The following is a 27,878-nucleotide window of genomic DNA, read 5'->3' as shown; positions in this document are numbered from 1 at the left end:
GAAGTTTGTGAGTGCTTTTGGTGACAAGCCGAATTTCTTCAGCCTCCTGAGGTTGAAGAGGCGCTGCTGCGCCTTCTTCACGATGCTGTCTGTGTGAGTGGACCAATTCAGTTTGTCTGTGATGTGTATGCCGAGGAACTTAAAACTTGCTACCCTCTCCACTACTGTTCCATCGATGTGGATCGGGGGGTGTTCCCTCTGCTGTTTCCTGAAGTCCACAAGTCCACAAATTGAGGCTAGACGTGTGTTTCGAGGCTAGACGTGTGTTTCGAGGCTAGACGTGTGTTTCGAGGCTAGACGTGTGTTTCGAGGCTAGACGTGTGTTTCGAGGCTAGACGTGTGTTTCGAAGCTAGACGTGTGTTTCGAGGCTAGACGTGTGTTTCGAGGCTAGGGTTGCAAACTTCCGGGAACTTTCAATACATTCCCTGGTTTCCAGAAATCCTGGTTGGAGCTTTCCTGCTTATTCCCTCCTCATTCTGGGAAAACCAGGGAATTTATTGCCAGTTCCTAGAATTGTGCAACCCTCGTCTTGGCTCATCATGGCACTGCTGCTGTATTACAGTGGGCAGTAGATGGCACTATTGATCTACTAAGGAAAATAATCAGAGAAGCGGAGTATGATGTCTATGACTGTTAATAGAATTATAAATATCAGAGGTTCAAGACCACTGACCTTACCACAAATGTAATGTAACGCACACCTAGATTGCTGTATGGTATTTATTATTATATGAAATACCTGGAGTCAGTGTTACATTACTTTGGTACCAGTGACTGTCTCTACATTGGTGACCTGACTTGAACTGTGTATACATGTGTCTGTATGGTCTATGCATTGTAGTCTTTAAGGTAGACCCACTGCATGCTGTTAGGAATGATCAGCTCAGGTGGTTGCTATCACCCAAAAATAATGTTCCATTATTCCATTACATAATTGACCCCCCCCCCAAAAAATTTTTTTTGTACATAATTGAAACATAGGACCTCTGAGCATCTGATAAGCCTTTTAACAGTACAGGGTGAACAACACAAGATAAATAGGTTGAAATAGTTAAGTCAGTTACATGTGAGATGAAACTTTGTTCATACTACCATGTGCTCATGCATTTTCATGCCTAATGGGTAGTGGCAGGATGGAGCCACAACGTAACTCTTTAATCAACCCCAGACCTCCAGTTTAGACTGGTGGAAAATGGAGGTAAAAAAAAAGGAAAATAATATCTTGCTTGCCAGGGCTTTTTTCAAGAACCCAGCAGTTTCTCGTGACCGCAGAGTATTTACTCTGCTGAGTGAGTTGGTAAGGAACCTTAATCAAGTCTGAATGAGTGACAACACAAAAGTGAAGCCTTATGGTAGTTAATTGCTTAAGTTTTTACCCCCATCAGCCTCTTATCAACCAATGTTAGTGACAGTGTTTGGGAAGCTACTCTGAAAATATAGTTTACCAAGCTAGCAATTTATTTTCACTGAAAATGGTTAAGCTAAAAAAAAAAAAATGCATATGTCAATCTGAAATGTCATAGACTATAAATGCAAGAACAGATCATTTTGGGGTCATATGTTAACATTTGACCCCAAAGTCATATTTAGCCTATTAAACACAAGTGATAGAATTACGCAGGTCTGATGCTGAAAAAGAAAGGAAATTATTGCCTATTTCACCCATATTTTATTTTTGCAAAAAGAGTAGTAAGAGTGTACTTCCAGTAGTTATCTACACCACTACATGGCAAAAAATTTATTAACTAGTGCAAACACTACCCAGATTTGAATTTAGTTAAACTACCACCAAGCTAATGCAAAATGTAGTTAAATTACAAGTTGAACTACTTTTAGTTCACTACTTCTTTACACTGGTTAGTGAGATACACGACCTGGTCCCAGATCTGCTTGTGCTCTTGTTAACTCCATTGGTAATTGTCAAGCCAAACACGGCATGACACTAATGGGTGACAAGGAGTTAACCTGATAGTACAGACTGGCACTAACATAACACAGGGATGAAGAACAAACAGATAGATACAGGTTGATGAGTCAGTCGTCTGTGATCCAGAAGGTACAGTAGGGAGCAGTCTACGGACTTCTGTTCACGTTTGACTTTTACATTCAAGTCAAAAACACAGCTTTAACAATGACAACATAGAGATTTTGTCGAAACAAACACAGACTTCCAGAGTAAATGAATAGCTCAGTAAAAAAATGTTTTTGTCTGTGCTACTTGAAATGACCTGTGCGGCTGTGCCTCGGCAGTAAAGCGAGAAGCGACATTTCTGGAGGGCGTGAATTTACGCGCTTGCCTGATGCTGTTGCGCACAGGAGGTAGTAGGCTGCACGATGCATTTCACATTCGTTGAAGTTGAGAAGGGTTCAGCACTGCGTCGGATCTTGACTTGTCAATATTTGGAGTCAATTTTGCTGCCAGAGAAAAGCTGCAAGCTACAGGTTGGTGACCTAAACAAATAAACTACATTTGACAAAGTTCCCTGACCCGAAAGGAGCTGTAAATTGGTGGTATGATATTTTACAATCATTTGTATGAGTTTTATAACAAATAATAACAAAATTATGAGAGCCGATAAGATCAATATTTGATTGAAAACGAGATTAAGTGAATAGTCTTGTTTATCCTTACTTTTACTTGTCTACATTTTAGTCAATGAAGCACCTGGATAATACAGTTGGTGATGCGAATCGAGTCACCTGGCGAATCGTCCGTTATTAGACCCTTCAGTTCTAGCCTACTGACTATTTTATCTTGTAAAATATGTGTTATATGTTAACTATTGTCATAAATTGAGAAAGGTATTTAAGCTTATTTTTATCAAGGGAACAGAAATTCGCGTAACGTTTTAGGTCAAGATATCTGGACACGACGTCCACAAGACAGATCACAGCCCGAGAGATCTTTCTCACAACTCACCTGTGTCTCAGACAGTACAGTATTCGAGCTGAGAAACTCTGTGATACTTCTATCATACGCACACGATTCGACATGAAGCAGATGCACAAACACAATGCTTGTTAGAAGGAACATTCATTGTTGTTTTTTGTTGTTGACACAAACCACGGGCAGAGAATGGAATTTGTCTTCTCTCTCTCTCATGCTCTCTCATGCTCTCTCTCGGTTATTTATCCTCTTTATCTCTCTTTACACTTTATACATCCTGTTGCTCAGATTCTTAGCATCTGTCCCTTCTCTCCCAAGGAACTGGACTGACAGGATATATGGTAGGATGTAGCCTAATTTGACTTTAGAATGAGGAAACTAACTGAGGGATGTTGGGGGTTGGGGTTAGTTGCCTTGGACAGAGGCACACAAGTTTATAATTGATACCTAAGACCACACCACAACAAGACCTGCAGACCATTTTGAACAGGTATGATTTAAAGAAAGAACAGGGAGTCTTTTGAAGAGATGGGCCCCTCTGCTACATTTGCCCCCAAGTCAATCTCTGTTTGAATTACATGGATTCTGACACATTAATGTTGAACAATAACACACGCAACATATTATTTGCTCACACATTCAAATTAAGAGCTTGATTAACAGTGTCCTGATATGGTGGGGGGAGACATTGTGTAACAGGAAGAAGACCGTTTAATATACACTGTTGTTTTCAACTGTTTTACTTTTGAGTGATTTTCTGGCGTTATCGGCATCGCAATAAAAACTGTTTGGACAAATTCTGTGTAGGACACTTATGCAGCCATCTCAATTAGCCAACATCCTTCAGAGTAATGTCATGTCTTATACTTAAGATTGCAAGTATTATTTTCCCAGACACTCACCATCGTTGGCACCAAATGGAATAGTTTCTGCATGTATTCAGCAAACTCTATATCCATGTCATCATGTGAGTTCGACCCACTTTGGGTGTAATTAACATAGCTCTTTGATTACTTCAACAATTGGCTTTTTATGAGGAGTCTTTCCCTGTGAGTAACCAGCAGAAATGTGGTGGTAACCAGAGAGAACTGCTTCATTATTTTTAGAAAAGGAGGAATTTGCCGTTTTTAGAACAGAGGGAGGATGGAAGAAAAATGCATTTGCTGTTTTTTTCAATCCCAAAATTGGACCCACCACATGATTCTGCCACATTCTGACCACAGTCTCATTCCTCTGACATTCTTCTCATTGGGGAAGGTTGGGTCTGTGCACAATCATTGGAGCAGAGCCAAACGGTTTCCAGGACTTCTGGAGATGGACAAGTCTTTCCCAGGCTGGGAATACATCGTCAATAGCAACTTATTCCCCATATAGTGCACTACTTTTGGAATAGTGCCATTTGGGACATAACCTGGTACGGGCTCAGGCCATAATTAGGGACATTGACCCATAGGTTGTAAATTATTCATTATCATTATCACACTGTTGTTTCTGTTTCTGGCTGGTTCTAGAGTGTCACTTTTCCCACCATGAACAGCAGCAATGGAAGATTTAAAAGGAGTTGGGATGTGAGCTCAGAGTTATGCCCTCCTGTCTCTTTCCCCCTTCTTTCTCTCTCTCTCTCTCTCTCTCTCTCTCTCTCTCTCTCTCTCTCTCTCTCTCTCTCTTTCTCTTTCTCTTTCTCTTTCTAATGAATTTGGTCCCATTCATTCATTGTGTCCAGAAGCATGTGCATTCCACTCCATCTCCACTCCACCATTCCTCAAACTCCCTCTCTCCCAACAAAATTATGTTTGGGGTCTAGAACCATTTATCTCAACAGTCCTAAAGTGCTTACACATGTAGATGTTACTCAAAAACAAAGACAAATAAATCTTCCAGCATCCATGAAACAAAGGCAACAGGCTGTAGGGTCACCAGGGGCTCTGGGAAAATAAACACAGTTGATACTATTAACACCCGGGGCCTGGGGTTGGATGGATGCTCGCTCTACTGGCTACCAGCATCTGATGCTGGGAAAGAAAATATGTTTACATGCATATTTGTTTTGGATAATGACTGACTGCTGATTGTGCACATCAAGCAAACTTTATTTATTTATTCTTTGGCCGAATTCCCACTGCAAAATAATCCAAATGAAACATAGCCTGTTGCCAAAAGCAACTTTGCTTCAGAAGAGGATGCTAGTGACGTTTCCTGCCTTCTCATCTCCATGACTACCTTTTACTAGATATAGGAGATTATATGTATTCCACCTTTTCAATTGATTTTCATCCGTTTTTCTTCTAATTTAAAGCACATATTTGTTGTTATCTTTACTAGACTGACTTCTACACCATGTCATACTCAGACCTTTCCTTTTCTTTGTTCATGAAGACAGCATAGGTCTACCACACAGAGCGAAGAAGGCCTTGGCACAGTGACGTCTTTTTATTTGTTGCCAGATTTGGCCTTTTGTTTTAGTACACACCAGAGGTGGTGCGGGAGGGACGTATTCAGCTGCATCTTGCGTTGTTCCCTACGGGGTATAAACAGCCAGCTGGGGGCCCAAAGCTAAACAGAGCCAAGCACGTACCCTCTCATTCATTTTGCTTTTATTGTTCCTCAAAGGGCAGGTAAAAGATTACAGGCTCAGTTTTTCTGTGTTAATGTCAGCAAGGGATTTTTTAATTACTACCCTACGAGCAGGTGGAGTCCGTGTTTGTCATTCAATTCAGATAAGAATGAAGATTAGGTAAAGTCTTCACTTGTCTTGAGTTGATAGTATCATCATCGCCCAGTCTGTGTTTCCCAGTGCAATTGTGTCTCTTTTCAACACATTGAATGAAGTGATCTCCCAAGGACATTGGCAAAGTTATGTTGGACTTGGTCGATGTTCAAGTACCCAAAACGAGATGTTTTGCAACCTGTGTCTCAAAACATCCCATTTGGAATGCATATCAACTTGATGAGAGCAACCACTGTTCATTTTGGTTTGTGTGTGCGTGTAGGCAGCTAACAGTGCTTTCTGATCTGGCAGGAAGTCAGTCACTTTACATTGGGTCTCTTTGTACTGGGATAAAAGAGAGAGGGAGCAGTCATCTGACCGATGGCTGTAAGGGACAAGCCTTTCCTTTTCTTCTGACAGAATTTATGGCCCCAACCATGAACATTTTACTACAGCTACAGGAGCTTTTAATGTGTTTATAGCAACTTTAATAGCCTATCAATATCATTCTCTGTGAGAGCTGTGTTGTGTGACCCAAAAATGTCTAACAAAATGTGAACTGTTCTGGGCAGGAACATAGGCTAATTTATTTATCTGTTATTTTACCAGTTACATTGACTGAGAACACATTCTCATTTGCAGCAACAACCTAAGGAATAGTTACAAGGGAGATGAATGAGCCAATTGTAAACTGGGGATTATTAGGTGACCATGATGGTTTTTTGAGGGCCAGATTGGGAATTTAGCCAGGACACTGGGGTTAACACCCCTACTCTTACAATAAGTGCCATGGGATCTTTAATGACCTTAGAGAGTCAAGTCACCCGTTTAACATCCCATCTGAAAGACAGCACCCAGGGAAGCATCTACAATCACTGCCCTAGGGCATTGGGATATTTTTTTAGACCAGAGGAAAGAGTGCCTCCTACTGGCCCTCCAACACCACTTCCAGCAGCATCTGGTCTCCCATCCAGGAACTGACCAGGACCAACCCTGCTTAGCTTCAGAAGCAAGCCAGCAGTGGTATATAGGGTGGTATGCTGCTGGCTAATCTGGTTTCATGATAAATAAATATAAAAGTAAAGTGGGGTAACTATTAAATTACAGCTGACAGTGTGATCACGCTCTCTGTAGCCCATGTGAGTAAGACCTTTAAACAGGTTAACATTCACTTGACCCAGTCATTCACTGACCCAGTCTGTAATACCTACATGTTTCAAGAAGAAAAACGTAGTCCCTCTGCCCAGGAGAGCCAAGGTAAATTATTATTGCCACTTAACATTCACTTCTGTAGCCATGAAGTGCTTTGAAAGGATGGTCATGGCTCACATCAACACCATCATCCCAGACACCCTGTACCCACTCCAATTCGCATACCGCCCCAACAGATCCACATATTACGCTATCTCTATTGTACTCCACACTGCCTTCTCCCACCTGGACAAGAGGAACACCTGTGTGAGAATGCTGTTCATTGAATACAGCTCAGCGTTCAACACCATAATGCCTTCCAAGCTCATCACTAAGCTAAGGACCCTGAGGTTGAACACCTCCCTCTGCAACTGGATCCTGGACTTCCTGACGGGCCGCCCCAGGTGGTTAGAGTAGGCAACCACTCATCTGCCACGATGACCCTCAACACAGGGGCCCCTCAGGGGTACGTGCTTAGTCCCCTCCTGTACTCCCTGTTCACCCACGACTGCGTGGCCCCGCACAACTCCAACGCCATCATTAAGTTTGCTGACGACATGACGGTGGTAGGCCTGATCATCGCCAACAACGATATAGGTAGAGGGTCAGAGACCTAGTAGTGTGGTGCCAGGACAACAACCTCTCCCTCAACATCAGTAAGACAAAGGAGCTCATCATGGACTATGGGAAACGGAGGGCTGAGCACGCCCCCATTCACATTAACAGGGCTGTAGTGGAGCAGGTCGAGAGCTTCAAGTACCTTTGTGTCCACATCACTAAGGATCTATCATGGTCCACACACCAACACAGTCGTAAAGAGGGCACAACAACGCTTCTTCCCTCTCAAAGGGCTGAAAAGATTTGGCATGGGCCCTCAGATCCTCAAAAAGTTCTACAGCTGCACCATTGAGAGCATCTTGACTGGCTGCATCACAGCTTGTTATGGCTACTGCTTGGCATCCGTACGCAAGGCGCTACAGAGAGTAATGCGTATGACCCAGTACATCACTGGGTCCGAGCTCCCTGCCATCCATGTGGTGTCAGAGGAAGGCCCTATGAATGGTCAAAGACTCCAGCCACCCAAGTCACAGACTCTTCTCTCTGCTACCACATGGCAAGCAGTAGCAATTCACAAAGTCTGGAACCAACAGGACCCTGAACAGCTTCTAACACCAAGCCATAAGACTTCTAAATAATTAAACAAATAGCTATGCAGACTATCTACATTGACCTGTTTTCCACAAACCTTTTTGGACTCATCACATACAGCACAGTCAAAAGTTTGGATACCTACTCATTCCAGGGTTTTTCTTTGTTTTTACTATTGTTCTACACCATCTCAATTGGGTTGAGGTCGGGTGATTGTGGAGGCCAGTTCATCTGATGCAGCACTCCATCACTCTCCTTGGTCAAATATCCCTTACACAGCCTGGAGGTGTGTTTTGGGTCATTGTCCTAATGATAGTCCCACTAAGTGCAAACCAGATGGGATGGCATATTGCTGTGAGTCTGCCAGATCAGAGGCAGTGGGGATAACCAGGGATGTTGTCTTGATAAGTGCGTGAATTAGACCATTTTTGTGTCCTGCTAAGCATTCACAATGTAACGAGTACTTTTGAGTGTCAGGGAAAATGTAAGGAGTAAAAAGTACATTATTTTCTTTAGGAATGTAGTGGAGTAAAACTTGTCAAAAATATAAATAGTAAAGTACAGATACCCACAAGAACTACTTAAGTAGTACTTTAAAGTATTTTTATTTAAGTACTGTACACCACTGATTGCTCGTATTTCTTGGCCCAAGCAAGTCTTCTTCTTATTGGTGTCCTTTAGTAGTGTTTTTGTTGTTGTTGCAGCAATTCGACCATGAAGACCTGATTCACATAGTTCATGTAGAGATGTGTCTGTTTCTTTAACTCTGTGAAGCATTTATTTGGGCTGCAATTTCTGGTAACACTAATGAACTTATCCTCTTCAGCAGAGGTAACTCTGGGTCTTCCTTTCCTGTGGCGGTCCTCATGATAGCGCCTGATGGTTTTTGCGTCTGCACTTGAAGAAACTTTCAAAGTGAAATTTTCCGCATTGACTGACCTTCATGTCTTAAAGTAATGATGGACTCTCGTCTTTGCTTATTTGAGCTGTTCTTTACATAATATGGACTTGGTCTTTTACCAAATAGGGCTATCTTCTGTATACCACGCCTACCTTGTCACGATTGGCTCAAGCGCATTAAGAAGGAAAGAAATTCCACAATTTAACTTTTAACAAGGCATACCTGTTAATTGCAATGCATTCCAGGTGACTACCTCGTGAAGCTGGTTGAGAGAATGCCAAGATAATAATGAAAAACCCTTGAATTAGTAGGTGTGTCCAAGCTTTTGACTGGTACTGTATGAATTTAGGGTTGGATCAGAATCACTGGTATAATCAATGGCCAGAACGGATAATTAAGTCAAACCACAAGTCCAAATTCCTATCTCTATCGATAGCTAATTTAGGAAAGCACCGATTCTTGGTAGCTAGCTAGCCACCAGAGGACAACAACACAACAAGATGCAATTTTTTCCAGTCAAGAAATGACATTTGACTTGTGATGTGATTGGTCTGAACTCTTTCTGACAAGACAGCGTCAGTTAGATATTCTGCACATACTGAGACAAAGGGGCGCTGTTTTGCTAAAGTGGATCCTTTCTCCGGTGAGGTACATTCAGCCTCTTGTGAATGGCAGGAAATGTATGAAACACAGAAAGATTATTTATCGAAAGATACATTTAAAAATATATATTTTTCTTGGTCAATTGTTTGGGGAAGCCTGGCCTCCCCTTGGCATCCATGAATACATGCCACTGGTGTAGAGGGAGAGATCAGAACGCAACTGAGTGAGCGAGACACGGAGGTGAAAGGGAGTTTAATAATAAGTTATGTTTGATGCATGGCTTGGTTTCTTTATTGTTTTACCCCACATATACACTTGTACAAACGGAACACTAAAGTCAAAGTAAATGAATGTTGTCTTCAAGACAAAAGTTTTACCCAATAGTTTTACCGTATTTGAAAAAATATATACAGTGGGGCAAAAAAGTATTTAGTCAGCCACCAATTGTGCAAGTTCTCCCACTTAAAAAGATGAGAGAGGCCTGTAATTTTCATCATAGGTACACAGATGACAGACAAAATGAAAAAAAAAAATCCAGAAAATCACATTGTAGGATTTTTAATGAATTTATTTGCAAATTATGGTGGAAAATAAGTATTTGGTCAATAACAAAAGTTTCTCAATACTTTGTTATATACCCTTTGTTGGCAATGACAGAGGTCAAACGTTTTCTGTAAGTCTTCACAAGGTTTTCACACACTGTTGCTGGTATTTTGGCCCATTCCTCCATGCAGATCTCCTCTAGAGCAGTGATGTTTTGGGGCTGCTGCTGGGCAACACAGACTTTCAACTCTCTCCAAAGATTTTCTATGGGGTAGAGATCTGGAGACTGGCTAGGCCACTCCAGGACCATGAAATGCTTCTTACGAAGCCACTCCTTCGTTGCCCGGGCGGTGTGTTTGGGATCATTGTCATGCTGAAAGACCCAGCCACGTTTCATCTTCAATGCCCTAACTGATGGAAGGAGGTTTTCACTCAAAATCTCACGACACATGGCCCCATTCATTCTTTCCTTTACACGGATCAGTCGTCCTGGTCCCTTTGCAGAAAAACAGCCCCAAAGCATGATGTTTCCACCCCCATGCTTCACAGTAGGTATGGTGTTCTTTGGATGCAACTCAGCATTCTTTGTCCTCCAAACACGACGAGTTGAGTTTTTACCAAAAAGTTATATTTTGGTTTCATCTGACCATATGACATTCTCCCAATCTTCTTGTGGATCATACAAATGCTCTCTAGCAAACTTCAGACGGGCCTGGACATGTACTGGCTTAAGCAAGGGGACACGTCTGGCATTGCAGGATTTGAGTCCTTGGCGGCGTAGTGTGTTACTGATGGTAGGCTTTGTTACTTTGGTCCCAGCTCTCTGCAGGTCATTCACTAGGTCCCCCCGTGTGGTTCTGGGATTTTTGCTCACCGTTCTTGTGATCATTTTGACCCCACGGGGTGAGATCTTGCGTGGAGCCCCAGATCGAGAGAGATTATCAGTGGTCTTGTATGTCTTCCATTTCCTAATAATTGCTCCCACAGTTGATTTCTTCAAACCAAGCTGCTTACCTATTGCAGATTCAGTCTTCCCAGCCTGATGCAGGTCTACAATTTTGTTTCTGGTGTCCTTTGACAGCTCTTTGGTCTTGGCCATAGTGAAGTTTGGAGTGTGACTGTTTGAGGTTGTGGACAGGTGTCTTTTATACTGATAACAAGTTCAAACAGGTGCCATTAATACAGGTAACGAGTGGAGGACAGTGGAGCCTCTTAAAGAAGAAGTTACAGGTCTTTGAGAGCCAGAAATCTTGCTTGTTTGTAGGTGACCAAATACTTATTTTCCACCATAATTTGCAAATAAATTCATAAAAAATCCTACAATGTGATTTTCTGGATTTTTTTTTCTCATTTTGTCTGTCATAGTTGTGTCTGTCATAAGTGTACCTATGATGAAAATGACAGGCCTCTCTCATCTTTTTAAGTGGGAGAACTTGCACAATTGGTAGCTGACTAAATACTTTTTTGCCCCACTGTATCTGGTTAAAGATCAAATTTTGACGTCCGTTCGAGTGCTCAAGTACTCGATACTCATGCCCATCCCTATAAAATAATATTGTTCCTTGAGTTTTGTTGAGTTTAGAGTGACAAAAAATATCTAGCTAACAGCTAACTGCTCTCTCAAGTCTCATCATTGAGACCAGCAACAGTACGGATGCAGCGCGAAAAGCGCAGGGAGCGTGGGACAGACAGAGACGAGCAGCTAATGCATACTAACAAAGAAAGTTATTTTTTTAATATATTTTTTCGGGCAGAGTCTTAAATTTGGCAAAAGCATTCTGGCCTGTGTAGGGCTGGGCCTGAACGTTGCATGTATGGGTAGGACTCAGGCATTAAATTCATGCTTGTGCAGGGCTCTAATTTGAATGTCAGTGGAAAGCGCAATACATCACCCAGCACATGTCAACAAGCACAACCAGCTGATGAGTCTTTTTTTGAATCCTAGGAAAGAAACTGGTAATGTTATCATAGGCTACCTACACACTACTGTAGGATTGTTCCATTTCATACAAAGACTCCTTTCTCTTTTCTCTTGCTCCTAGGTGTCATGGGGTTTCATCATGGAACATTCTGGGTTGTAAAGGATAGGGTACACTAGACTCCTCTGCTTGGAAAATAAACACACGGTGTGCATCCCAAATGGAACCCTAATCCCTTTACAGTACACTACTTTTGACCAGAGCCCCATTGGTACTGCAGTAGAACTGACATGGCTCATGCGGCTACAACTGGCTCCGCACTCTGAAAAAATGTCAGGTTAGAAAGAAAACCCTTTCAGAGAACCTTGAAGGGACAGAGAGCGGACTGGTCTGTTGTTGGGCCATGTGGGAGACTAAGAGGGAGAGTATGTTTTGCTGTCTGGCTCACAGTACAAAGCCTTCAGAGTTGATGACTCCGTTTAATCTTTCACCAGCATGGACAATATATCACTGAAGAATATCCACGTGTCCTCTGTGGCTGGAGGTGCGAAATACAGAGTTATAACAGAAGTGTGCTAGGAGAGAAAAACACGTGTCCCACTGATGGATTTCTGTTTGACTTAACCACTCACTGGGAGCAGGATGCAGAGACACAGATACATTTATACAGTGCCTTGCGAAAGTATTCGGCCCCCTTGAACTTTACGACCTTTTGCCACATTTCAGGCTTCAAACATAAAGATATAAAACTGTATTTTTTTGTGAAGAATCAACAACAAGTGGGACACAATCATGAAGTGGAACGACATTTATTGGATATTTCAAACTTTTTTAACAAATCAAAAACTGAAAAATTGGGTGTGCAAAATTATTCAGCCCCTTTACTTTCAGTGCAGCAAACTCTCTCCAGAAGTTCAGTGAGGATCTCTGAATGATCCAATGTTGACCTAAATGACTAATGATGATAAATACAATCCACCTGTGTGTAATCAAGTCTCCGTATAAATGCACCTGCACTGTGATAGTCTCAGAGGTCCGTTAAAAGCGCAGAGAGCATCATGAAGAACAAGGAACACACCAGGCAGGTCCGAGATACTGTTGTGAAGAAGTTTAAAGCCGGATTTGGATACAAAAAGATTTCCCAAGCTTTAAACATCCCAAGGAGCACTGTGCAAGCGATAATATTGAAATGGAAGGAGTATCAGACCACTGCAAATCTACCAAGACCTGGCCGTCCCTCTAAACTTTCAGCTCATACAAGGAGAAGACTGATCAGAGATGCAGCCAAGAGGCCCATGATCACTCTGGATGAACTGCAGAGATCTACAGCTGAGGTGGGAGACTCTGTCCATAGGACAACAATCAGTCGTTATATTGCACAAATCTGGCCTTTATGGAAGAGTGGCAAGAAGAAAGCCATTTCTTAAAGATATCCATAAAAAGTGTAGTTTAAAGTTTGCCACAAGCCACCTGGGAGACACACCAAACATGTGGAAGAAGGTGCTCTGGTCAGATGAAACCAAAATTGAACTTTTTGGCAACAATGCAAAACGTTATGTTTGGCGTAAAAGCAACACAGCTCATCACCTTGAACACACCATCCCCACTGTCAAACATGGTGGTGGCAGCATCATGGTTTGGGCCTGCTTTTCTTCAGCAGGGACAGGGAAGATGGTTAAAATTGATGGGAAGATGGATGGAGCCAAATACAGGACCATTCTGGAAGAAAACCTGATGGAGTCTGCAAAAGACCTGAGACTGGGACGGAGATTTCTCTTCCAACAAGACAATGATCCAAAACATAAAGCAAAATCTACAATGGAATGGTTAAAAAATAAACATATCCAGGTGTTAGAATGGCCAAGTCAAAGTCCAGACCTGAATCCAATCGAGAATCTGTGGAAAGAACTGAAAACTGCTGTTCACAAATGCTCTCCATCCAACCTCACTGAGCTCGAGCTGTTTTGCAAGGAGGAATGGGAAAAACTTTCAGTCTCTCGATGTGCAAAACTGATAGAGACATACCCCAAGCGACTTACAGCTGTAATCGTAGCAAAAGGTGGCGCTACAAATTATTAACTTAAGGGGGCTGAATAATTTTGCACGGCCAATTTTTCAGTTTTTTGTGTTAAAAAAGTTTGAAATATCCAATAAATGTTGTTCCACTTCATGATTGTGTCCCACTTGTTGTTGATTCTTCACAAAAAAATACAGTTTTATATCTTTATGTTTGAAGCCTGAAATGTGGCAAAAGGTCGCAAAGTTCAAGGGGGCCGAATACTTTCGCAAGGCACTGTATATACTGAACAAAAATATAAACGCAACATGCAACAATTTCCAAGATTTTACTGAGTTACAGTTCATATAAGGAAATCAGTACATTTAAATAAACTCATTAGGTCACAATCTATGCATTTCAACTGACTGTGCAGGGGTGCAGCCATGGATGGGCATGGGAGGGCATAGGCCCACACACTTGGCAGACAGGCCCACTAACTAATAGGGATGTAAACAAATTTGTGCACAAAATATGAGAGAAATAAGCTTTTTGTGGATACATAACATTTCTGGGATCTTTTATTTCAGCTCATGAAACATGGGACCAACACTTTACATGTTGCGTTTATATTTCTGTTCAGTGAAGGGTAGGTCCAATGCATGTGGCTCCGAAAACAATGATGCTAGCCAGCTACTCTGTGTTACGATATGTGTACGTGTGTGTACGTGTATTTGTATGTGCCCATCCTGCTGTTCATTCTTTTACTCCTTGCTCTATTTTTGAGGCATTCCCTCTAAATCGTTTCTATACCCGGGTCACGTTCATGTGTAACACAACCATCAGTCGTAAGGATGAGGAACCACAGAGGGAGTGTATCCATGCCGACGTGGCTCATTCAGGGTCAGTCATCTCCTCTACAGCTGGAAAGGACATGCTGTTTGGGAATAGCTCTTTGTTGTTCACTAGCTCTTACTATAACAGAACGGTCTGGACATTGCATAAATGAGCTGAAATTGAGTTTAAACCAAGATATAAATATTGTCTGTGGGTGGGTAGACGTAATAGATCAAAATGATCCAACAGAAAGGGAGTGGTTTGTATTTTGATTATGGTCAGACATATACATTTTTATGGTTAACATTTGTATCACTTTCAAAAGATAGAAAGGAATGTCATAATGCTTATACTTGTCGACACAACAGGTGGAGTACAAATAACGTATTTGCAGATGTCGTGCTGTGTGGGGACTATGCCCGGAAGGAAGGCCATTGTTGTATCAGTGCAGTGGTTTTAGGGATGGATGAACTAGAATAGCTAGAAGCCTAACCTCTTGAGAGACATTAGCAGGGGAAGTCAAGCTGATTTCCACCGCTCTCACAATAAACGGACATGAAACAGATATGGAGTTTGATGGACTTGTCTGTTTTGTGTTCCGTCCAAGTGTCTTTGACCTTGTAAAGCCTCAAACCTCTTTAGGCTGATGCAGCCTAGCTGATGGGGGAGGATGATATGGCTGAATGTTCCCATTACAAATGCTCTGCTGCTATGACATTTTGTGGAGGTTAGCCAAGTTTTCAGTTGCTTGATTATAAACAAAAGAGACAAATAGGGTGGATAAAACAGAAGTTGTTCTTTCGCCAGGTCTTCTGTCTTGTGTGCTTGCCATCATGTATAAATGGTGGCAATAATGGTAAATAAAGTCTGAGGCTAGCCATTTGAATGGCACGTACACCCCACTGCTGAAACGACTCCTTAATTGACCAGACGCAAATAACTTATGGGTTCTAGTACATTTAACTCAATACCTGTAAAAAACAACCTCAACTGTGGGATGGAATTCCTTTCATGAGCAATGGTTGATTCCCCCCTGTTTTATATCAAGCCAACCCTGTGTGTGCAAAATGCATTTCCAAGAAATGAGGTCTGCTTCATTAGGAACTCCATGTCTGCGTACCAAATGGGACCCAATTCCCTATAAAGTGCACTACATTTGGCCAGAGCCCTTTGGGTCCTGGTCAAAAGTAGTGCATTATACAGGTATTGGGAATAGGGTGCCATTTGGGATTCAGTCCAGTTCTTGGGTTCAATCACCACTAGGACATGGAGCCTGTGAGGCTGTGACTTCAGCTCTGTCTGCTGAGTGGGAGCTGCTAAACCCTTCACCTCAGAGCTTTCCCTTCCATTCACTCCCCCTTTAAAACCTACCGCCTGAATCTCCGCTGCACATCATTGAACCCACAATCCTTCTCCACGCTCCTTGCTTTTTGACATTCTGAAAGCATTTCAAGGGTGTTCTTTTCCTTGAAAAGAGGTTAAATATAATAAACAAAATGTCTTCCAAGAGAAACATTTATGTGTCTGCCTTTAGAGTCTCTGTCAATGCCATGTTCCTGACATTGTTTTCTTGAGCCTGTGTTACCTGAACTCTTGAGACTTTTCTCCACTCATGTAATTCCAACCTTTATCCCCCCACTTTTGCTACTCTACACTATGTATGCTTCCCAAATGGCACCCTATTCCCTATATAGTGCACTACTTTTGATCAGGGCCCATATGGTTCTGGTCAAAGTAGTGTACTATGTAGGAAATAGGGTGCCATTTGAGACACAGCCCATATGTACCCTTTTGGACCCTATTTGCCCTTCCCGTTCCATAGGAAAGCTACTGGGGTACATGTATCTGACCTCGTGTCACATACTCTAGCAGCTCCCTACAGACTTAAGAAGTAGCCAGAGGGTGTTATGATTGTCTCAGTATAGTAGAGCTGTCAGGCTTATTTCCATCCCGTCCCCCGTATTCACCACACGAGATGTCAATCACCTGATTAGAACATGTAATCAGGAATGTTTCCCAGGGTGAATCAGGGGCCTTGGCAGCCTGGGTGCCAGATCTGTTTTATGTTCTCTTGCCAACTTCTTATGGAATTGTAATGCAAAACCTTGTTTGGCTTGACAATAAAAATGGAGTGTTCAAAATCACAGATCTGGGACCAGGCTAGGACCTTGGAGGTCCATGGTGTCTAAACAGCAATAAGTTAAGCTGATCTGTTAGTATGCCGCTGACAGAATGTGTAAGGGCAGTGTGTGCAATATGTATTATGTATTTGGTTGTACGAGACGTGTTCAACATGTATGCCATGGGTAACGTGCAATGTATGTACTACAGTGCATTCGGAAAGTATTCAGGCCTCTTGACTTTTTCCACATTTTGTTACAGCCTTATTCTAAAATGGATTAAATGTTTTTTTCCCCCCTCATAAATCTACACACAATAAACCATAATGACAAAGCAAAAACAGTATTTTAGAAAACGTTGCACATTTGTAAAAAACAAACAACTGAAAAATTACATAAGTATTCAGACCATTTACTCAGTACTTAGTTGAAGCACCTTTGACAGCCTCAAGTCGTCTTGGGTATGACACCACAAGCTTGGCACACCTGAATTTGGGGAGTTTCTCCCATTCTTCTCTGCAGATTCTCTCAAGCTCTGTCAATGTAGATGGGGAGCGTCGCTGCACAGCTATTTTCAGGTCTCTCCAGAGATGTTAGATCGGGTTCAAGTCCGGGCTCTGGCTGGGCCACTCAAGGTCATTCCGAGACTTGTCCCGAAGCCACTCCTGCATTGTCTTGGCTGTGTGCTTAGGGTCATTGTCCTGTTGGAAGGTGAACCTTCACCCCAGGCTGAGGTCCTGAGCGCTCTGGAGCAGGTTTTCATCAAGGATCTCTCTGTACTTTGCTCCGTTCATCTTTCCCTCGATCCTGAATAATCTCCTAGTCCCTGCCACTGAAAAACATCCCCACAGCTTGATGTTGCCAGCCCCATGCTTCACCGTAGGGAATGTGCCAGGTTTCCTCCAGATGTGACGTTTGGCATTCAGGCCAAAGAGTTCAATCTTGTTTCATCAGACTAGAGAATCTTGTTTCTCATGGTCTGAGAGTCCTTTAGGTGCCTTTTGGCAAACTCCAAGCGGGTTGTCATGTGCCTATTAGTGAGGAGTGGCTTCTGTCTGGCCAATCTACCATACAGGCCTGATTTGTGGAGTGCTGCAGAAGTGGTTGTCCTTCTGGAAGGTTCTCCCATCTCCACAGAGGAACACTGGAGCTCTGTCAGAGTGACCATTGGGTTCTTGTTCACCTCCCTGACCAACGCCCTTCTCCCCCAAATGCTCAGTTTGGCCAGGCGGCCAGATCTAAGAAGAGTTTTTGGTGGTTCCAAACTTCTTCCATTTAAGAATGATGGAGGCCACTGTGATCTTGGGGACCTTAAATGCTGCAGACAGTTTTTGGTACCCTTCCCCAGATCTGTGCCTCAACATAATCCTGTCTCGGAGCTCTACGGACAATTCCTACGACCTCATTGCTTGGTTTTTGCTCTGACATGCACTGTCAATTGTTGGACCTTATATAGACAGGTGTGTGCCTTTCCGAATGATGTCCAATCAATTGAATTTACCACAGGTGGATTCAAATGAAGTTGTAGAAAGATCTCAAGGATGATCAATGGAAACAGGATGCACCTGAGCTCAATTTCGAGTCTCATAGCAAAGGGTCTGAATACTTATGCAAATAAGGTACTTCTGTTTTTTATTTTTAATACATTTGTAAACATTTATAAACAACTGTTTCTATTATGGGCTATTGTGTGTAGATTGATGAGGAACAATTTGTAATTAATACATTTTAGAATAAGGCTGTAATGTAACAACATTTGGAAAAAGTCAAGGGGTCTGAATATTTTCCGAATGCACTGTATGTTGTGTGTGTTTTGTACAGTGTCAATTTTGTACACAGCAGCAGACAATTTCCCCCTCTGGGGCATTAAAGGTCATCCTATCCTACTGTTGACTGGTTGCCTTGGATACTTACTTGTAGGTACATTCATTTTTTTTGTTGCATGGGAATCTCTCTCTCGCTCGCTCCTCTCTCTCTCTCCTCTCTCTCTCTCCTCTCTCTCACTCCTCTCTCTCTCTCCTCTCTCTCTCTCCTCTCTCTCACTCCTCTCTCTCGCTCTCTCTCTCTTTCTTTCTCTCGATCTCTCAATTTCAATTTAAGGGTGTTATTGGCATGGAAAACCTATGTTAACATTGCCAAAGCAAGTGAACTAGATAATAAACAAAAGTGAAATAAACAATAAAAATGAACAGTAAACTTTACACTCACAAAAGTTCCAAAAGAAAAAGAAATTACAAATGTCATATTACGTGCAAATAGTTAAAGTACAAAAGGGAAAATAAATAAACATAAATATGGGTTGTTTTTACAATTGCCCTTTTCTTCTGGCAACAGGTCACTAATCTTGCTGCTGTGATTGCATACTGTGGTATTTCACCCAAGAGATATGAGAGTTTATCAGAATTGGGTTTGATTTGAATTCTTTGTGGATTTGTGTAATCTGAGGGCAGCTCAGTTTCCACCTCATTTTGTGGGTAGTGTGCACTGTTTTCTCTGTTTTCTCAAGAGCCAGGTCCCCCTACTGCGGCCTTTCTTAATAGCAAGGCTATGCTCACTGAGTCTGTACATAGTCAAAGCTTTCCTTAAGTTTGGTTCAGTCACAGTGGTCATGTATTCTGCCACTGTGACTGTTTAGGGCCAAATAACATTCTAGTTTGCTCTGTTTTTTTGTAAAGTCTTTCCAATTTGTCAAGTAATTATCTTTTTGTTTTCTCATGATTTGGTCTAATTGTCTAATTGTGTTGCTGTCCTGGGGCTCTGCGGGGTCTGTTTGTGTTTGTGAACAGAGTCCCAGGACCAGCTTGCTTAGGGGACTCTTCTCCAGGTTCATCTCTCTGTAGGTGATGGCTTTGTTATGGAAGGTTTGGGAATCACTTCCTTTAAGGTGGTTGTAGAATTTACATGCTCTTTTCTGGATATTGATAGTTAGCGGGTATCGGCCAAATTCAGCTCTGCATGCATTATTTGGTGTTCTACATTGTACACAGAGGATATTTTTGCAGAATTCTGCATGCAAAGTCTCAATTTGGTGTTTGTCCCATTTTGTGAATTTTTGGTTGGTGAGCGGACCCCAGACCTCACAACCATAAAAGGCAATGCGTTCTATAACTGATTCAAGTGTTTTTTTTAGCCAGATCCTAATTGGTATGTCGAATATTATGTTCCTTTTAAAGGCATACAAGGCCCTTATTGCCTTGTCTCGCAGCTCGTGGCGCTGATGTTTAGGCCGAGTTATGTACAGTTTTTGTGTACTGTAGCGGTCTGGCAACTGCTCGGCATCTGACCATAAGGCGCTACAGAGGGTAGTGCGAAAGGCCCAGTACATCACTGGGGCCAAGCTTCCTGCCATCCAGGACCTATATAATAGGCGGTGTCAGAGGAAAGCCCATAAAATTGTCAGAGACTCCAGTCACCCAAGTTATAGACTGTTTTCTTTGCTACTGCATGGCAAGCGGTACCGGAGCGCCAAGTCTAGGATCAAAAGGCTCCTCAACAGCTTCTACCCCCAAGCCATAAGCCTGCTGGAAAATTCATAAAATTGCCACCGGACAATTTACATCGAACCCCCCCCCCCCACCTCCCCTCCCTTCCCTTGTGTACACTGCTGCTACTCGCTGTTTCTTTGTTACCTATGCATAGTCACTTCGCCCCCACCTACAGGTACAGATTACCTCAACTAGCATGTACCCCTGCACACTGACTCGTTACCGGTTCCTCCTGTATATAGCGTCGTTATTGTTATTGTGTTACTTTTTATTTTAGTCTACTTGGTAAATATTTTCTTCTTCTTGAACTGCACTGTTGGTTAAGGGATTGTAAGTAAGCATAAAGTCTACACTTGTTGTATTCGGCGCATGTGACAAATAAAGTTCGATTTGATTTAAAACAGTAGACATTTGACTTCAGATTCTGATAGGGTGAGGCCGGGTGCTGCAGACGGTTCTAGTGCCCTCACCAATTCATTGATGTATAAGTTGAAGAGGGTGGGGCTTAAGCTGCATCCCTGTCTCACCCCACGGCCCTGTAGAATTTAATGTGTTTATTTTGCCAATTTTAACCTCACACTGGTTGTTTGTTTACATGGATTTTATAATGTTGTATGTTTTCCCCCAATACCACTTTCCATCAATTTGTAAAGCAGGCCCTCATGCCAAATTGATCAACAAAGCATGAGAAGCCTTTGCCTTTGTTTTGGTTTGTTTGTTTGTCAATTAGGGTGTGCAGGGTGAATGCGTGGTCTGTCGTATGGTAATTTGGTAAAATGCCAATTTGATATTTGCTCAATACATTGTTTTCACTGAGGAAATGTATGAGTCTGCTATTAATGATAATGCCAAGGATTTTCCCAAGGTTGCTGTGACGCATATCCCATGGTAGTTATTGGGGTCAAATTTGTCTCCAGTTTTGTGGAATGGGGTGATCAGTCCTTGGTTACAAATATCGGAGAAGAAGCCAGAGCCAATGATGATGTTAAAGAGTTTAAGTATAGCCAATTTGATTTGATTTGATTTGATTTGATTTTTAAAATGTGTGGTTTGTATATTTTATTATTTCATTGATGATACCATCAACACCACAGGCCTTTTTGGGTTTGTATTTTGTCCTGTAGTTCATTCAACGTAATTGGAGAATCCAGTGGGTTCTGGTAGCGTTTAATAGTTGATTCTAAGATTTGTATTTTATCATGTATATGTTTTTGCTGTTTGTTCTTTGTTATAGGGCCAAAAAGATTTGAGAAGTGGTTTTACCCATACATCTCTGTTTTGGATAGCTAACTCTTCTTGTTGTTCTTTGTTTAGTGTTTTCCAATTTTCCCAGACGTGGTTAAAGTCTATGGATTTTTCAATTACATTGAGCTGATTTCTGACGTACTGTTCCTTCTTTTTAGTGTATTTCTGTATTGTTTTAGTGATCCACCATAGTGAAGGCGTAGGCTCAGGTTTTCTGGGTCTCTGTGTTTTTGGTTGGATAGGTTTCTCAATTTCTTTCTTAGGCTTTTGCATTCTTTATCAAACCATTTGTCATTGTTGCTCATTTTCTTCAGTTTTCTGTTGGATTTTTTTTTATTTGATAGGGAAGCTGAGAGCTGAAATATATTGTTTAGGTTTTTTACTTCCAAGTTTACACCTTCACTATTGCAGTGGAACGTTTTGACCAGGAAGTTGTCTAAAAGGGTTACAATTTGTTGTTGCCTAATTGTTTTTTGGTAGGTTTCCACACTACTTTCCTTCCATCTATAGCATTTCTTAATATTATTCAGTACCTTTGGCTTTGATGCCTCATGATTGAATATTGCTCTGTTCAAGTAGACTGTGATTTTGCTGTGATCTGATAGGGGTGTAGGTGGGCTGACTGTGAACGCTCTGAGAGACTCTGGGTTGAGGTCAGTGATAAAGTCATCTACAGTACTACTGCCAAGAGATGACCTGTAAGTGTAACTACCATAGGAGTCCCCTCAAAGCCTACCATTGACTATGTACATACCCAGTGTGCGAAAGAGCTGCAGGAGTTGTGACCGGTTTTTGTTGGTTATGTTGTCGTAGTTGTGCCTAGGGGGAATATGTGGGAGGGAAGGCTGTCACCTCCAGGTATGTGTTTGTCCCCCTGTGTGCTGAGGATGTCAGGTTCTTGTCCAGTTCTGGAATGTAGGTCGCCACAGACTAGTACATGTCCCTGGGCATGGAAATGATTCATTTCCCCCTACAGAATGGAGAAGCTGTATGGGGATGGGGATTCTAGTGGGGGTAGCACACAGGAGTACATTTTTCTCAGTTTCTAGCCAAATGTAAAATATTCCTGTTTTGATGAATTTAATAGAGTGAATTCGGCCTGCTCTATACCAAATTAGCATGTTTCTTGTAGGATGACAATGTCTGTATTAATGATTTCTCTCTCTCTCCTCACTCTCTCACGCCCCTCACTGCCCCTCCCCCTCATCCCTCACACATTCACAGCGCTCTCCTCCTTCCCCTCTTCCTTTGCTCAGCAAACGTTCACTCACTGTGGTTGTAATGTTTCCTTTCAGGAGGTGAATCAGGGATAAGACAACATGAGTGACCGTTTTGACTGTGGCGAGTGCAAGGAGTCCCTGTACGGACGCAAATACATCCAAGTGGAGGACGTTCCCCACTGCATCCCTTGCTATGACCGCCTGTATGCCAACACATGTCAGGAGTGCAAGGAGCTCATCGCACACAATGCACGGGTAAGCATAAACTGTATGATCTGTCTTTGTGTGTGTGGGTGTAAATGTGTTTAGCATATGTTGTGTGTATGAATGTGTTTACATGTGGCAAGTGGATGCTTTCTGTCTACAGTTGTTTGAATGTGTGCTCACTTCTGAGGTTTTACTTCTGTGTACGTACACAAGTGTGTGTATGTGTGCATTTGTCCTTGTCCATCTGTTCGATTATAATGGCTTCTAAAGAGCTGGAGTTCTTGGAAAACACAACTTTCATGCTCTTTTGGCTAATACCAAGACATCTGAAAATCCCCTTTGAGCTGCTCCAGGCCGACATTAAGGCCTTTTTGGTTAGAGTCAAATGAAAACACAGGGCTGAAGGGAACACCCTTAGACGCCACAGGGCACGGGTGACCCCTGAGTTATGGACTCTCTCAGAGGGACTGGCAGTAAATAAATCTCCTGTTAGCTTTGGCCCTCCTCCTCCTCCACACAATACTTACAGCACTCCTCCCTCTCTGTCCAATTCCCTTTTACTAACACTGTGAAAACCCACCAACGTGTCAAATAAAATGGATTATTATTGTTTTCACCCCGAACATAAAGCAAGACATTAATCATGCGATGTGTGTTAACAGTGTTTGCTTGCACTATAGTTGATCTGGAATATAAGAGGTGGATTATTAAAAAATCCCTTTGTGGACACTGTTTCAATATTTACTCAAATGGTTTATATTGAAGTTAGAGTTATTCACTAAAACCTCCTTGTTAACAGATCTAATCTAGCTCATTGTCATATAAACATAAATGATGAATGTGAACCAGAGAAGGCTGGTGGATGGAGATATAGAAGGACGGGCTCATCGTAATGGCTGGAATGGAAGGAACGGAAAGGAAAGGTGTCAAACACATCAAACACATGGTTTCCATTTCCACTCCAGCTATTACAATGAGCCCGTCATCCGATATCTCGGCCCACCAGCTACCATTAACATGAATGGTCTTTCAATCCAAATACTTCGGACTCTGACCTGCCTTGCCTGGGTCCATCCCTCTCACTCCTCCTCTCCCTCTCCAGGAGCTGTTCTATGAGGACAGACATTACCATGAACACTGTTTCCGTTGTTTTCGCTGCGATCGCTCCCTGGCAGACGAGCCCTTCACCAGCCAGGAGGAGGCGCTGCTGTGCAACGACTGCTACTGCAATGAGTTCTCCTCCAAGTGTGTGGCCTGCGACAAGACCGTTATGCCAGGTACACAAACCTGATACTGTTTACCATGATTAGTAGGAGGTACTAATCAAAACTCTCAAAAACGTGCAGGGATACATGACAACACCAGTGGAGGCTGCTGAGGGGAGCAAATGGAATGGCATCAAATCATGTGTTTGAAATATTTGACAACATTCCAGTACCATTACCACGAGCCCGTCCTCCTGTGCACAACACCCTTTGACATTATTGAGCTGAGTCGAGCTGAGCTGTGCCGCGCTAGGCTGGTTACACATCCATCATACTTACTGTGGCATAAAAGTGCATTAAAAAGGCCTAACTGGTGATGCTTTGGCCTGTGGTTACTCAAGTCCTGTTCTCACACCTACAGACGTAGGATCATAATTTGATCACACTGTTGCAAGAGAACTTTTCCGCAATGCAGGATATTAAAACTTGTAGTGTATTTGAGGTTTAAAAAGGCTTCTAAAGTTTGTAATTTAGTTTCCTGCTGTAGCAAACTGGCTCAAATGAAGATCCTATATCTGTATCAATGCCAGGTGTGTAATACCTGGGAAACCTCTCTCATGGTTATTACAGAGTAAGCAGCACTGCTTCAGTCAGTGTCACTAAAGGGTAAACGTAAGGTTGTGTCCCAAATGGCACCCTATTCCCTATGTAGTGCACTACCTTCAGGGCCCTGGTCAAAAGTAGTGCACTATGTAGGGAATAGTTTGCCATTTGGGACATTACCATAGAAAGGCGAATGCATTTTTGTTGTTGAGCAGCAAGGGTGTGACACAGCTTAGATGTGACATTGCAATTGTCTGCTCGCTCGACTGAAAGTGCCTCACTGTTGAATTCTGTCCCCAGGGTCTTTGTGACTGCATGGCAGCATTACGCTATCAGCGGGGGTGGGCGTCAAGATGACTGCAAATTACATAGGGTTTAATCTGGACAGGGTGGGGTGTTATTTCTCCACAGTTTCTGCAGAACTGAGCAGTCGTTTTGTTAGGTTTCTGTAGTGGAACGCAGTGAAACACTACACTGTGCCCTCGCCCTTTTAAAAAATTCAGGCGGTTACACGTTCCACTGGTCGACCTCCCCACGTGCGCATTTCAGGTCCCAAAGCTCGTAAAACAAGAGCAATGATTAAGAGGTCTGATGTTCATTTTCATAGGCATGGCTCGCTGTTTTATTTTGGCTACTTTTATTACCTACATGGAGGAAGTGTGTATTTGTGGAAGACCAAACTGCACATGCTTAAAGTCAGAGGTTCCAATAACAGTCACCCATAAACCATAATTCTGAAATACCTCCTTTCATAAAGCCATTCGGCCCTGACTTGATGTAACACCACACAAGCGTTCTTGATAGTAAAATACTGTAATATTATTTATACTTTATGAGATGACTGGGAGGTATATTGAGTCTGTGTACAAACCGGTTCAGTTATTACTGAATCATCCTGTTTTGGCAATAGCAGTAGTGTGAGCACTTGGAGATTATGCAATGCTGAGGTTGGACAATCTAACCCAGAACTAAAGTGGCTGACATGGCACACAAACTTGGGATGACTACTCAGATGATGACTCTTGCAGACAGACTGAATTATACAAAACCTGTCTGTGTCTCTTTCTCTTTGTCTCTATTGCTCTCTCTCTCTCTCTCTTCTTTCTCTCTCTCTCCTCCCTATCTATCCCCCCTCTCCCTCCTCCCTCTGTCAGGCTCAAAGAAGTTGGAGTATGAGGGCTCTGCATGGCACGAGAACTGCTTTGTGTGCCATGGCTGTGAGAAGCCCATCGGTGCCCAGTCCTTCATCCCAGACAAAGACCACTACTACTGTGTACCGTGCTACGAGGGCAGGTTCGCCCCGCGATGCAGCCACTGCAAAAAGGTGAACCAGGGTCTCCTCAAATCAACTGCTAACCTTCATTATCCTCTCTCTGTCACTGTTAGTGACATGCTCACAGTAGTAGATAGGTTCCTTGTGAAAAAGACTTGCTAGATCAAGTGGGTGAGGTTGATGGGTATGTATCCTCCGTAGACACTGGCAACAGGGGGTGTGAGCTACAAGGATGAGACGTGGCACAAAGAGTGTTTCGTGTGCACAGGATGTAAGATCCCACTGGCCGGCCAGCCCTTCACCTCCCAGGGAGACACGCCCTACTGTGTCAAGTGCTTCAGCAGCATCTACGCACAGAAGTGTGCCTCCTGTAACTCGCCCATCACAGGTTAGTACATTCTCCATTCGACTAGATAATATGGATTGATTTGAGACACTGTTTTGTCCTTTAATGGAACCTTATATAGCCCATAGAGCTCTGTTCAAAAGGAGTGCACTATAGAGGTAATAGAATGCCATTTGGGATGCACTCAATGTCTTCCCCATTATGTCACTTTGTACCAACCCAGGCAAATGCCAGAGCACAGACGTACTGTAAATATACTAGTAAGGCTTGCGGCTATGTTTAGAATGCCAATGTTCCAATTAAACACAGGGACTTCTGAGACCTGGCAGATCCTCAGCAGGGCTATTATTGTAGCCAACCATAGAATAACCCACAGAACTTAATGTTCAGAATGTAACTTCTTTGTGTTATGTAATGTCTATCTTACTGCCCAGCTGTCAATCCAGGTGAGAGTCAAAGGGTGCCATGTCCCAAATGGCACCCTATTCACTTTATAGTGAACTACTTTTGACCAGGGCCCATAGGGCTATATAGGAAATAAGATGCCATTTGAAATGCAACCGTATTCTATTATAGATTCTAACGAGTGTGTTTTATTTCCCTCCAGGGTTTGGCGAGGGGAAGTATATTTCTTTCCAGGATCGTCAATGGCACCAGCCCTGCTTCAAGTGCTCCCGGTGCTCCGTCTCTCTGGTTGGGGCTGGCTTCTTCCCCGACCGTGACCAGATCCTGTGTGGAGACTGCAACAACGACCAAGAAGACCAATGAGAATCACTGTCTTCGTCCTTCAACTGCACCTGACCAATCACAAATGTACAGTAATAGCTAACAAGTTTGTAACACAGTGGAGTCCACTTCCAGGTTTGTTAACTTCTACAGTACAGTACAGAGAGCATCTAAACCTCAACATATTAAAGCAAACACTACATTTTATACTACATCACCTTAAATATATTTATATTTTAAAAATTAAATCAGCATTGCATGTATTCTGTTGTTAAACTGCCTTTACAACATAAATCACATTGAAATGTATGTTGAAATGTATGTTTTAAGTCAGCAAACAAGTATGATGTAACTAAAGCTTTTCCTCTTGTAATTTGTAATATATTTTTGCACACAAATACATTCAATATTTTTTTTTCTAAGGTATCGTACATATTAATGCACCTGACCTGGGCTCTGCTGAAATATGGTGTTAGTGATGCACATATAGTATGAACTAAGTGCCTTAACAGCTGTATTTTATTGCAGCAATATAAAAAATGATCCAAATGTTGTCAGAGCTCAGCTTGTCAATAATACATTTTTGTATTCTTTTATATAAACCAAGATTGCCTTTCTTGCCTTGTTTTTTTTATGCTATATTGTAACTATTGTGTAGTGTTACTACTCTAAAGAAATAAAGCGTAATTTATTTACTGTAATAATAACGCACTG

The 27,878-nt window shown here is 42.3% G+C and overlaps 1 protein-coding gene across 1 annotated transcript; it reads left to right on the top strand.

The window, feature by feature from the left end:
• Positions 1–2,064: 2,064 nt before the first annotated feature.
• Positions 2,065–27,878, top strand: LOC112229554 (four and a half LIM domains protein 3). The gene is made up of 6 exons (XM_024395456.2): positions 2,065–2,443; positions 22,880–23,059; positions 24,114–24,288; positions 25,974–26,143; positions 26,294–26,480; positions 27,046–27,878. Exons 2-6 carry the CDS (start codon positions 22,904–22,906, stop codon positions 27,204–27,206), a joined length of 849 nt encoding a protein of 282 aa, XP_024251224.1. The 5' UTR covers positions 2,065–2,443; positions 22,880–22,903; the 3' UTR covers positions 27,207–27,878.

This window comes from Oncorhynchus tshawytscha, linkage group LG31 (assembly GCF_018296145.1).
Source record: "Oncorhynchus tshawytscha isolate Ot180627B linkage group LG31, Otsh_v2.0, whole genome shotgun sequence".
Taxonomy (NCBI): domain Eukaryota; kingdom Metazoa; phylum Chordata; class Actinopteri; order Salmoniformes; family Salmonidae; genus Oncorhynchus; species Oncorhynchus tshawytscha.
The sequence above is the reverse complement of the archived record's forward strand: the minus strand, read 5'-3'. Positions and strand labels throughout refer to the sequence as shown.

Coding starts and splice junctions, on each gene's coding strand:
- LOC112229554 (XM_024395456.2), top strand. CDS start 22,904: ATGAGTGACCGTTTTGACTGTGGCGAGTGCAAGGAGTCCCTGTACGGA. Junction 24,289..25,973: donor CGACAAGACCGTTATGCCAG/GTACACAAACCT, acceptor TCCCTCTGTCAG/GCTCAAAGAAGTTGGAGTAT. Junction 26,481..27,045: donor CTGTAACTCGCCCATCACAG/GTTAGTACATTC, acceptor ATTTCCCTCCAG/GGTTTGGCGAGGGGAAGTAT.